This window comes from Xenopus tropicalis, chromosome 1 (genome assembly GCF_000004195.4).
Source record: "Xenopus tropicalis strain Nigerian chromosome 1, UCB_Xtro_10.0, whole genome shotgun sequence".
Lineage (NCBI taxonomy): Eukaryota > Metazoa > Chordata > Amphibia > Anura > Pipidae > Xenopus > Xenopus tropicalis.
The window spans coordinates 200288224-200302044 of record NC_030677.2 but is presented as its reverse complement, the minus strand read 5'-3'; the positions used below and the strand labels follow the sequence as shown (position 1 = coordinate 200302044).

Here is a 13821-nt window from a genome sequence, read left to right as displayed (position 1 = left end):
TTTACTATTTTGGTTGTTCCTGCATCTATGGGATAGCTGCTACTATTTTCTATTGCAGGAAGACCCCATAATTCTATGGGATCATGGGGACCCAAATATAGAACCAAGTATATGGATAAACGACTCTAATTGGCAAGACTTAGCCATCGAGCCGGGCTGGGCCCTTGTCCCTTCTTGGTAATGGGAGTTTATGTGATATAGATTTAATCTCAACCTGGCACACAAAGGGTTATAAATGGAAAAATAATGGCAGAGGCTGCGGCTGCCCCAGGGAGCCGTTTGATAGATTAAATCATTAAAACACCGAAAATCCTGCCAACTATTTCAAATAATTAGGAGCAAATGCCCAGCTAACATGAAAGGCCCTGCTGCAAAGATGTGAAGGGATTTATGATTTGACAATTCGGAACCGTAATGTAGAAGTGGTTTAGTAGCAGAAACATGCAGAGAATGCCATGTACTTAACTCTCAGTCGTTAGCAAGGAGCAGGCCCAAGTTGCAACCAATCAAAATGGGGGGGGGGTTCTTGCTTGGCAACCATGTCACATTTAAAGCCTGGCACAGGCAGAGTTAAGAACAGGTAATCCCAGGGCAAAGCTTTTGTCATCCTGAGAATATTAAATATATTTAAAGGGGAAGTCATTCATATTAGCTGAGCTTTGCTGAATTGTCCCCCAACCACCCAGGTGTGGGTTAATGAAGCCACCATCAAAACCATCAAAATCCCTTTCTCCATGCTACTGGTCCCCCTGGAAACTAATTCCAACCACCCAGTCTGCCCTTCTGGTAAAGCACTGAAAATTAAACCATTTTTGGACTTTCTCCCCTTTTCCTCCCCCCTTACATTACTATTTGCAATTGCAACTATTTTATAATTTACTGTCGACGATTTACGATAACTGTTAATCAACAGGCCTATTCTGTACTCTGAGATACGGTCAACTTACCTGATCCACATAATTGTACCGTTACATCACCACTATTGACCTATTGAATGCCTGTTATAACTATAGTGCATAAAAAACAATAAAAATCTAAGTTACAAAAAAAAAAAGAAAATTAAACTATTTTTCAAATACATCAGAACATTGCCTATCCATGTAATTTTTTAAAAAAAAATCAAATTTACTTGGAATTTTGATTGATCTCTGCAGAAGTGTATGCTGCACAAAGAAGCCAAGAGGCAGCAATTAAAGGGCCAGTAGAACCCCTAGGTCAACACAAATGCAAGAAATAGAACTTGTGCTAAACATTCCTATTGCCTATTGATTTAAAGGGATTCTGTCATGATTTTTATGGGGTACTTTTTTCTAAATTACACGCAAATAATTCCCTCTGTCATTTAAAATTGTATTCTTGAACCAACAAATGTATTTGTAGCTGTAATATTGGTGTGTAGGTGCCATCTTGGTGCATTGTGCCTGAGTCTGAGCTTTCAGCCAGCGCTACACATTAGAACTGCTTTTGGCTAACCTATTGTTTCTCCTACTCCCATGTAACTGGAGGAGTCCCAAGCCGGACTTGGATTTCTTACTATTGAGTGCTCTTCTGATACCTACTGGGAGCTGCTATCTTGCTCCCTTCCCATTGTTCTGCTGATTGGCTGCTGGGGGGGGGTATCACTCCAACTTGCAGCGCAGCAGTAAAGTGTGACTGAAGTTTATCAGAGCACAGGTCACATGGCTGTGGCACCCTGGGAAATGAAGAATATGGCTAGCCCCATGGGAAAAACAGATTACAATGCAGGATTCTGCTGGGGAAGCTCTATTAACTGATTTTGAAAAAAAACATGAAGAAAAACATTTGGTTTTTGTTATTGAACTAAACAGAGAAATTAAATTTATTCTTCCAGTTTCTCATGAGGGAGATATTCAGTGCACAGATCTATCCCCTGCATCTGCTTGAGCTTAAGCCTAAACAGTCACAACAAAGGCTGAAGGATCTGAGTTTTATACAAAGCTCATTATCTTTAGATTAAATGGCTCAGCTAATTACAGGGGAACTAGTAAGTGTAATGAGGTCACAACGTTGTAACAATCCACTAGGATTACTGGTCTGAAGGGCCGACGAATAGCCATACATGCCCAAAAAGTATGATTAGTATCAGCCAAAATGCCTGACCAGATCTGGACATATATGCCCATCTTAATCTCATCTAAATACATGAATACAAGAGTAGTAAGACCCTCCCCCAATTTAAACTGGAAACCTATTCATCAAAGGGCAAATTCAGCCAAAAAATATCACAATAATACATTGTCTAGAGCATATTTATGTCCACGGTGACCCACTGCCAGGGCAGCTAGAATACTTCTAATTAGCCATTAATGAACTATTATTAGGTGTTGTAGAAATCTTGCTTCCCCATTTAACCCAAAAAAAAAAAAGATACATATTGCTGGTATTTATTCAAGAGGAAGGACATTTATTTATCTATTACAGGTAGCAAAAACCAGAAAATACACTTTAAATGAAATCAGGTAGCGAACCAGTTGGATATGAACAAGAAAACATTTAATCGAGACACTGTTATTGTACATTCAGTTGTAAGACGTTGGATCTAAACATCAAAAACATTTTATCCTTAAGCCCAAAGGCCAATGGGCACATGTAACACGTCTCTAGGGGCCTATTTGGGGGAGAATTGTTTGCCTCTTCCCCACCCCTGCTGCATGGCAGGTTTCAAAAATAGGGGTACAGAGCATTTCTGTGTTACACGTCATTGGCCTAAAGGAGCATTCTAATACTAAAAAAAATGGCCTAGGAACAAAGGCATCTTGTTTTGGTCCTACTCTACTGTTTGCTACCTTTGTGCACAGTCCTATACAGGGTAATACGTACCATATGCATGAAGCCAGTAGGCCTAAGCTGATCAGTATTGCTTGGGGAAAGGGGGGCATATTTTTTTATACATAAATGAAGTTTAATAATCTAATGAGACCTTCAAAAGAACCCCCTTACTTGCTTAGCTCTCCAGCCTACAACAACTTAATGTTTGATATAAAACATACAAAGATACTATGCATTTTAGAAACTCCTGCAAACAAAACATCATGGCATGCAATTATAGTGATATGCTGGCCGCAGATGTTACTAGTCCCCCGAAGGCCTGGCATCTGCAACATACTACAGAAAGGCCAGGTAACAGGGCAATAGTAACCGACTAAGTCCCATGGCTAGGCAGGTACAAAGGGCATTGGCAATATTACACCATTTTTTTTTTTTTCTTTTTTAAAGGTCAGGGGGTAGGTATTCACATGGATTAGTGTAATTCAGGAATACCCATCGTAACCCCCTAAGGCTTGCTTTTGCACTACAAGCCCCAACATCCCTGTGGATGCTCAATTCTGCATATCTGAAGAACTCTTTGATGACCAGGTCAAGAGTTATCAGTTCTAGTAACAGCTGATTCCTATTCTGTTCAAGTAAACAAGACCTATAACTTTCACAGAAAAGTTTCTAACAAATAAAAAAAACTTTCTAAATATAAGCAATTAAAAATGTACTGTTCCTGAAATAATTAAATTACTCTTCACTCTTCCCTTTTTAGCAATCTTTCTGTTTTGATTGACAGGCAAGTCTAGTACCTCATTGGAGGGGGGGGGGGGTTACCTAAAAGATGTATTAGAGCTAACCAGCTCTGATGGAAACCCTGTCTCTCTACATGCAGGATTTGTGCCAGTCATTTTGTTAGATTTTTCTTGTGCTAGAGTCACTGTTACATTTTGTTTGTGCTGGAGTTGGCTTTATGTTAGCTCTAATATATCTGCTAGGAAAGGGAGCCCCCCTAAAAGATGTATTAGATCTACCTGCCAATCAAAATCTGACTTCTGTATGAAGAGCAAAGAGTAAAGAGAAACTTATTTCAGAAAAGGAATAGAATTTTTAATTGATTGTATTTGGAATGTTTCTTATTACATTGAGAAAAAGCTATTTTTTTTGTGCACGGTGGAAGTACCAAGCCAAAGGTTAAACATTTAGATGCTAAAAAGTGCAAAAAAAAATGTTAGGTAAGTGGTTACAACTGCAAAAAACATTAATAGTGATGTTTTACATCATATGACGGACACTATTAGATTGCAATAGAAAATTTAGGTTGTGCCTTACAGCTGATAAAGATGCTGCCGTAAACACCTTCACTCTGCACAACAGTCTGGCCATTCAGAAAACTCCAGTCCTACAATACAACATGTCCTCAGTGCTGGTGTAGTTGTAGCAGTAAAACTGCTGTGCTGTACTTACAACGGCATCTCTCTGTTAGAGAGAGGACACAGTAATGAGACAGAAAACTTTAGCACTGCTGAACAAATCAGCTTGGCCAGTAAGGACCAGAGAATGTCTCTTACACCTGCCGTGTCCCCCACGCTGAGCATTTACTGCAGTGCTGGAAACCGTAAGAGGAACATCAGAAACAGTCAGGCGCTCAAAATCCCTATAATAAATCACAGTACATGGATTGTTCTTTAAATCAAACATCATTAAATCTGAAATGATCACGGGCAACTTAAGGCAAAGCACTAATTCGCCTCATTCTGCCTATACTAATACCGACGGCTTTGTTATGCTTCAAACCAATTGGTTTACACTGCACTCATGGGTTTCTCCAGTGTTGTCTGCCCCCATCTCTTTGCCTAGGTCAAATAAAAATGGGCAAAGCACCATACCAGGTAATTAAACAAGTGTATGGGCATCAAGGTGGAGAAATGTTGGAAAAGAAGGAGCCTAAAGCTGCTGGCTGTGGTACAGTAGCCCTACGTATTAATATATACAAAATGCAGGGCATTTGCACTGAACTCTTAAGCTGCCCTTTCAGGATCAGAGAAAAAAGTGTTTTCATGCATTCGTTTTAAAGAATGATATTTTTAATGGGAAACTTTTTAAACAAAAATATTTTACATAGTAGCGTGGTGTAAATTCCAATGCCATTGTAAAGCGCAGACGTGTAATATTTGACAAATTGTTTTACAATCCAAATGTACAATAGCGCGTAATAAAAAAAAAAAAAAAAAAAAAGTAAAACAGCGAATGTAAAAAGAGTGCTTAAAATGAAAACTTGGTTTCTTCAAAGCTGGGTAGAACTCTACAGTTTTCTTATTGCGTCGTCGATGTCCGACATCTGCTCCTTCAGTTGGTTCCACTGCTCAGGATTTAAAGAAATACCTGAAAACATACACAAATTGATTTGGTGACTTAAACACAGAATTTATTTATTTTCCTTCATATAGTGCCAACATATTCCCCAGCACAATACAGATTATACATCATTCACATCAACCCTGCCCCAGTCAAGCTTACAGTCTAAGGAATTATATCTTTAGCATATTTAATTATTTGCTCTAAATTTCCCTTTTTTATTTGTGTGCTCGTTATCAGCTTTGCAGTATTCCTCTATCTTTTTTTTTTTTTTTTTTAACATTACATCAGGAGTGTTTAACTGGAGCACTGCACACAGCCAATCACTTGATTTTTATGGCATCGGGTATTCTCAAGAACTTCACAGAGCTTTTCAGCATTGCACATAAGGGGATTCCCTTGACAAAGGACTGTGTTCTGAAACGTTGGGGTTTTCTCAATCCACACGTGTCTGCTTTTTCCAACTGGTGGTATGTATATTATGCATTGTAATTGTATTTACTGTTCTGTGAATATTTTCCATATAAAGAGCATTATATGTTAAACATACCATTTGCTGCCTTTTGTGGTTAGTAGGTGTGCATTGAGTAATTGATTGATAGGATAATAATCTGCCCAACTGCATGAAAACAGTTGGACAGCCCAAGGCCCAGTGCAGTATTCAAAATAGGCCCTGGAATTTTAGGTTCACAGAGGCCCAAACAACCCCCCCACAAGCCCACTAAATAGTCTATGGCATCTTACAGCAGCCCCACTGGCATTTGCCAGAATCCACATATTGGCAGTCCCGGTCTGGACAGCATCAAATATAACTTCTTTAAATAACAAACTATTGCAGGATTATTAAATAGTTAGAAACCAAGCAATGAAACTATAAGCAATTTTGCCCCGTTTTGCTGTGACTTACCTTTTCTTCCAGGCTTCATTTCTCCTGCTTGATCCATAAAGTATTCTCTGACGTCAATCAGGACTTTTCCCTTGAAGTCCCTTACGCTAACGTATCTCATTTTTCCAATCTGCCACAAAGAGATTGACACAGTGAAAATAATCCCCAGAATTTAATCAAGTATACGAATATATGTGGATCTGTCAATTTGCTATAAGCACCCTATTTACAGAGTTTTGCATTTTTGAACAAAATAAACCACAATAAAAGCAGCCAGTTATATGCTTTGAGCTCCATACAGATGGCAGAATATCACCGATTCATTTATTGGGCCAAAGGACTGAACGAGCAGATCTTAAAGAGGAAATAAAGTGAAAATGTAATGTAAGCTTCATCTTGAAAACATAAAAATTTTAAAATTCAATAAAATTACTACATTTTTCTGAGATAATCAAAATAATCTTCACTATCCCCCTCAGAAATCTTTCCTTTTCATTCAATCCTCATGCAGGAGTCAGACTTTAATGGACAGTTAAATGTAATACATTATTGGAAGAGGTTTCCTTTGCCTAGAAGATGTATTAGAGCTTACTCCTTCCAGATAACCAACTCTGGCACAAAGCTGCATTTAGTGAGGCAGGTAATTGTAAAGGTGACCATACAGATTGCAATATTCTACTTCTTCCGATATTGTCCTCCTAAGGTTGGGCAACAGGGGGATAATTCGATCGAGCCAATGCGGCCAATTTTAGGCTGGATGACAGTCGGGTAGGCCTGTCAGGGGATGCCCATACACTGGCAGATAAGCTTCTGAATCGGTCTGAAGGTCAGAAATTTGCAGCTGAAATCTGCCCGCGTAAGGCCACCTTAAGGGAAAGAACCCACCGAGCGTGTTACTCGCCCACAATAGATCTCTGCTATCGCAGGCGAGTAATCGCTCTGGAAAAGGCTTTCCACTGGCAACAATAGAAGTCGCCGGTGGAAAGCTTCCAAAGTTATGCGAATTTGCCTGCAGGGGGAAACTTCATGCGACTTTGGATTATAAAAAGCAATGTGTAGGGCTTTCCACCGGCGACTCCTATTGCTGCCGGAGGAAAGCCTTTTCGGAGCACTTACTCGCCCGTGATAGATCACTGCTATCGCGGGTGACTAACTCGCTCTGTAGGGCTCTTATCCTTATCCTGCCCATTAGACTTGACTCCTGCATGAAGACACACATTGCTGAGAGGCAGATATTGAAGAGTAACTTCAATATCCTTCCTGTCATAGGAAGGAACTGCAACCCTTTGCAATTTCATTTCTGCCAGTGTGAAGCTAGAAGCATCTGCAGATTAAATTTGCAGTGCAGACAGGCACCCTGTAATCTGATGGGATTGTATGGTGCTCATCTGCCACGCCCCCCAATGTGCTCATACATATCCAATCAGTCACTAAGGTCAAAATGAACCTAAACCAACCAAACCTATGCACATTTGGCCACCTTTAGACTTTTGGAACAGAATACTACAAGCCAGTACTTATTAAACATAGCCTGTGAAGCTAATATTAGGCCAAGCGCATCAGGTCAGCGCACTGTTTTTTCTTTTTACCTGAAACATATTATCCTCAGGGGCATTGCTTTGCCTTGAAGAAGCACCACCCTTAGAACTTTCCCCTGTTTTCTGCTTCTTTACTGGCTTTTCTTTTTCTGGAGGTGGTTGCTTTTTTCTCTTTACCTTTAATAAAAAGATAAATATATTAACAGACATTTCAGTTCTTTTTAGATGCCAGTGGTTGCCAGTGGTGAACCCCCAGAAGCAGGAGTCAAGGGTAATGGCTCTCAATAATCATGGCTCTCACCCAACACAGCACGCACTCACCCAACACAGCACGCACTCACCTTCTGGTCAACTTCACTATCAGAATCACTTCCAGATGAGCTTGAGGACACTATCTCCTTTGATTTTGGCATTCTGAAAGGAAAAAAAAAAAATGTTAAATACTAAATTAGTATGTTTTTCTAATGCAAATTATTTTGTTGTAATTGTACATCACCGCCATATGACAAAAATGACCTGACAATAACCCTTATGATCACAGCATAGTAAAGTCACAACTGCTAAAGGACAAATAAAGTAATATTCACTGGGGTTAATCTGTAAGACAAACCTTTAGTAAATGGCTAATTTTAAAACCCAGACGGACTCCTCTCCTCTGAAAAGTGCACCAGTCTGGTTTACTACTCCTTGTATGCCACCATCATTTCCCAATGCCCCAGACACTGATTGTGCCAACTACAAGCATGTGCAGAAAAGTCAAATTTGCAACTATAAAGTTTAAAACGGCTTAGAGAGCTGAGAGCTTCGGTGAACCTTGGGCACGCATGTCAGTGCAAATAATAAGTAAAACAGATAGCGAAGAGTAGAGCTGAGCAGATGTGCAAGAGTAGAGCTGAAAAATATTTTTAAAAAGCTACATGGGCTATAGCCTAGGGATGCCTAATGGTTAATCCACCCCGGACATACACAAGCAGATTTCAGCTGCCAATGTTGTTCCTTCAGACTGATTCAGAAGCTTATCTGCCTGTGTATGGGTACTCCCCCTAAAATTGGCCAGATCTCAAACAAGCAGGTTTGATTTTCCATTGGATCGGGGACCACATTGACCCGTTAACGCAGTCCTTGGTCCGATGGCCAAATCACCCACCTTAGGTGGGCATATCAGGAGAAGATCCACTCGTTTAGCGACCTCGCCAAACAAGCGGATCTTACAGTGTATGGCCAACCTCAACTGTGGTGACAGAAGAAAACTACTCAGATGAGTGTTCCCAAGCAATCTCACCACCCTCGCATCTGCCATACACCAAAGCTTGTGTTTCTAACCAGTCCCTGCCTGACAATGCCCTGCCTCCCATAGGTTTTCCTATGCTTTTCAGCAGACAGCTGAGGAAGGGGGGGGGGGGGGGAAGGTAAGCTGACAGCTGCAGTCCCCCCGAGAGCTCCCCAGCAGTCTAGACAGCCCGTGACTCATAGGACTAAAGATCAAGCGTTAAATACCCCCACGCATGCGCAGAACCGGCGCCGTCAGCGCGTCATGGACGTGCACGCTTTGACATGTACGTGCGCTTTGACGCAAGCGCACCTGGACGCGCGTGCGCAACGTCCCGCGGACAACGGGACACGCGCGCACGCAAGGAGGCGCGCGAGACCGGGCCGCACGGGTGAGTACCCTGACACCCCGGTATTGCGGTATCTGAAAAATGAATATAGTTTTTAAAAAAAACACCGGTATTCGGTATTAAATGGTATATCGCCCAGCCCTAACTTTTAGTATGTTATAGAATGGTCCTAAGCAACTTTTCAACTGGTCTTCAATTGTTATAGTTTTTTTTTTTTTTTTTGTTTTTTTAATGATTTGCCGCCTTCTGACTCTATCCAGCTTTTTGCAGCCAAAAATCCATTGCTCTGTGAGGCTACAATGTTATTGCGAACGTTACTATTTATTAGTTATTTTTCTATTCAGGTCCTCGTCTATTCAAACACTAGTTTCGCATTCAAACCACTGCCTGGTTGCTAAGGTAATTTAAACCCTAGTAACCAGATAACTGCTGAAACTGCCTAAACAAAGTGAAAGAAAAAAAAAAAAAAACATAAAAAATGAAGACCATTTGTGAATTGTCCTACATGTTACAATTACAATATTTTCTGTAACCACTGGTCGCCATTGACGTTCAGAGCTAAATCAGATATGGAGGTACAGGTATGGGACCTCTTATCCAGAATGCTCGGGACCTGGGGTTTTCCGGATAAGGAGTCTTTCCGTAATTCAGATCTCCTAACTTAAGGGCCGCGGCAGTTGGGGAGATTAGTCGCCCGGGACAAATCTCCCGTGTCGCATATGCCATCCCACCGCCGATTTACATTCAAGCGGGAGGGGATGGCATATCGGGGTGATTAGTCGCCTGCGACAAGGGAGATTTGTCCCGGGCGACTTATCTCCCTGTCTGCCGCAGCCCTTAAGGTGGCCATACACGCACTGATAATATCGTACGAAACGATATTCGGTGCGTGTATGGTATGTCGGCGAGTCGACCGATATGGCAGGAAGCTGCTGATATCAGTCGACTCGCCGATCGGACCAGTTGAAAAATTTTGATCGGGCGCCATAGAAGGCGCCTGATCAAAATCTCCCTTCAGCTCTGAATAGGCAGAAGGAGGTAGAAATCCTATTGTTTCTACCTCCTTACCTGCCAATTCAGCCCTGAATGGTGTGTGGCAGATCTGACGATGTTTTGTGCGACCAACGTGTATGGCCAGCATGAGTCTACTAAAAAAATTATTTAAGCAGTAATTAAACCTAGTAAGATAGTTTTGGCTCCACTAAGGATTAATTATCTTAGTTGGGATCAAGTACAGGTACTGTTTTATTATTACAGAGAAAAGGGAATCATTTAACCATGAAATAAACCCAATAGGGCTGTTCTGCCCCAATAAGGGGTAATTATATCTTAGTTGGGATCAAGTACAGGTACTGTTTTATTATTACAGAGAAAAGGGAATCATTTAACCATGAAATAAACCCAATAGGACTGTTCTGCCCCCAATAAGGGGTAATTATATCTTAGTTGGGATCAAGTACAGGTACTGTTTTATTATTACAGAGAAAAGGGAATCATTTAACCAGTAAATAAACTCAATAGGGCTGTTCTGCCCCCAATAAGGGGTAATTATATCTTAGTTGGGATCAAGTACAGGTACTGTTTTATTATTACAGAGAAAAGGGAATCATTTAACCATTAAATAAACCCAATAGGACTGTTCTGCCCCCAATAAGGGGTAATTATATCTTAGTTGGGATCAAGTACAAGATACTGTTTTTTTATTACAGAGAAAAAGGAAACCATTTTAAAAATGTGAATTATTTGATTACAATGGAGTCTATAGGAGATGGACTTCCCATAATTCTGAACTTTCGGGATGAGTCTCCGGATAAGGGGTCCGATATCTGTAGAAATAATTCCAACAAGGAATTCTACCCCTATTAGCCAATTCAGCCCTAAATGCTTGCCTTTGCTATAGACCAATATCCAAGGCTTTCGCAATATCGGTCTCCTCGTCAATCCACCATACATGCACCGCGTTTTGTGCAATAACATCAGTGCGTGTATGGCCAGCTTTAGAATATTGCTCTATACATCATACTAAAAGTTAACTCAAAGTTGACTTTAAATTTTAAATGATTTTGCTGTGGGACCGAGTATCTTCTATTTATGCCTCTGGGAACAATCTAAACAAATCACCTAACAAATACCACTTATGATAAGGGCAGATATCCACACCCCATGCAGAGATAGTTGGGCGTTATTATTTGTGGGATTCTATTATAATGGGTGTGGCGTGGATCAGGGGTGTCGCGTTGCATCCACGGGTTTTTTTTTTTAATTAGTGGCCCCATTTTACGTGTTGCCAATGAGGACAATGAGTTCATAATTAGGAGGGCTCTATAAACGTACTGATAGTATGGGGCCCAGTTATTCCTAACGGCGGCCCTGGAAGCAACAAATTATACAGAGCTATTTTTTTTTTAGTCTTTAGTCCCTGCCCAGATGGGCTTAGGTTTCCTTTCACACACATTACTTCATTTCCATGAGAAGAGCCCTGCTTATGGTTTGCTTGAGGAGCCTAGAACCCTGCTTTTTGCTTGCCAGAGGGACCTAGAACCCCGCTTATTGTTTGCCAAATGAGCCTAGAACCCTGCTGATTATTTGCTTGAGGAGCCTAGAACCCTGCGTATTGTTTGCCAGAGGAGCCTAGAACTCTTCTTATTGTTTGCACGGGGAGCCTAGAACCCTGCTTATTGATTGCCCGGGGAGCCTAGAACCCTGCTTATTGTTTGCCCGAGGAGCCTAGAGCCCTGCTTATTGTTTGCCCGAGGAGCCTAGAGCCCTGCTTATTGTTTGCCTGAGGAGCCTAAAGCCCTGCTTATTGTTTGCCTAGAGCCCTGCTTATGGTTTCCCTGAGGAGCCTAGAGCCCTGCTTATGGTTTCCCCTGAGGAGCCTAGAGCCCTGCTTATGGTTTCCCTGAGGAGCCTAGAGCCCTGCTTATGGTTTCCCTGAGGAGCCTAGAGCCCTGCTTATGGTTTCCCTGAGGAACCTAGAGCCCTGCTTATGGTTTCCCTGAGGAACCTAGAGCCCTGTCTGTTTCCCTGAGGGGCCTAGAGCCCTGCTTATTGTCTCCCTGAGGAGCCTAGAGCCCCGTCTGTTTCCCCGAGGGGCCTAGAGTCCTGCTTATTGTTTCCCCGAGGAGCCTAGATCCCTGCTTATTGTTTCCCCGAGGAGCCTAGATCCCTGCTTATTGTTTCCCCGAGGAGCCTAGATCCCTGCTTATTGTTTGCCCGAGGAGCCTAGATCCCTGCTTATTGTTTGCCCGAGGAGCCTAGATCCCTGCTTATTGTTTGCCCGAGGAGCCTAGATCCCTGCTTATTGTTTGCCCGGGGAGCCCAGAACCCTGCTTATTGTTTGCCCGGGGAGCCCAGAACCCTGCTTGTTTGCCTGAGGAGAGAGAGAGAGAGGCCGCAGGTGCAAATACAAACTCCCTGCAGATATGAGCCCGGTGGGAATAGAACATATAACCCCAGATATACACACATATAACCCCAGATATACACACATATAACCCCAGATATGCACACATATAACCCCAGATATGCACACATATAACCCCAGATATGCACACATATAACCCCAGATATACACACATATAACCCCAGATATACACACATATAACCCCAGATATACACACATATAACCCCAGATATGCACACATATAACCCCAGATATGCACACATATAACCCCAGATATACACATATATAACCCCAGATATATACATATATAACCCCAGATATATACATATATAACCCCATATAACACAGAGCAAGCCGAGCAGTGCCTCTGCAGCTTCGCTGTTCATCATAACAAAGCCGCGCTAATAGGGCGGTACGTTTTCCTTTAAGACCTCGAATGTAGGTCTCCCAGCAAGCGCCATTTTCCTGCGCTATCACCCATCTAACATGGCATCCCTCAGATTGCGTTAGACTCTGCCCGATAGGGCCGCCAGCCCATCTTTCCTCTCTAATCCCCGAAGCCCACCGGGCAGAGCAGGAGAAGGTTCCCGCCAGCCGCGCAGGCAGGGCCATATAATGACGGGGTGCAGTGAGGCCCAGCGCAGAGCGCGAAATCCCCTCCCTGCCATCCCGCTCCTTCCCAGCGCCCCCGCACTCCCCAGGTACGAAGCAAAAGCCAGAAAACCGGCAACTTGCCTGTCCGCTAGCACCACGTGTGCTTCTGGGATCGCTTCTCAACGGAAGTGACGTCAGGCCAGGAGCGGGAAAGCGGGAGGGTTGGGGGATATTGTCACTAAACCATATGGTATCTCGAGAATCCGGGCGATTCGGGCGGCCATCTTGTGACTGGCAAAGCTCGTCAACCTTGCCTGTGGCCCGCCATATTGCCAACCTTTCTTCTCCACAGTAACACCAAAATATGAAACGGTTTTAAAGTAATTAAAATATAATTTACTTTTCCATTCACTGGTCTGTTTGCTTTAGAAACTGTAGTATAATTTATATAACTATGCAGCTGAATTATAGCCATAGGGGTAGCCATTCAAGCTGGGAGAGAAGGCACGGTTATATAGTAGATAACAGATAAGTAGAATATGATGGTGTTTTATCAGTTATCTGCTACATCACCTGTGCCTTTTCTCATTTTTTCCCAGCATGAATGACTGCCCCCGGGGCTACACAGCAAGGTATTATATAAAC

General features: G+C 42.3%; 1 protein-coding gene across 1 annotated transcript; it reads right to left on the bottom strand.

Annotated features, from left to right (window-relative positions):
- Positions 1–3227: 3227 nt before the first annotated feature.
- sub1 (SUB1 homolog, transcriptional regulator) lies at positions 3228–13347 on the bottom strand. Its single transcript, NM_001004871.1, is given in 5 exon segments — positions 3228–5160; positions 6041–6149; positions 7609–7734; positions 7899–7971; positions 13318–13347. Coding segments are annotated over 4 exon segments (387 nt in total). The 5' UTR covers position 7971; positions 13318–13347; the 3' UTR covers positions 3228–5080.
- Between the last annotated feature and the right edge of the window lie 474 nt (positions 13348–13821).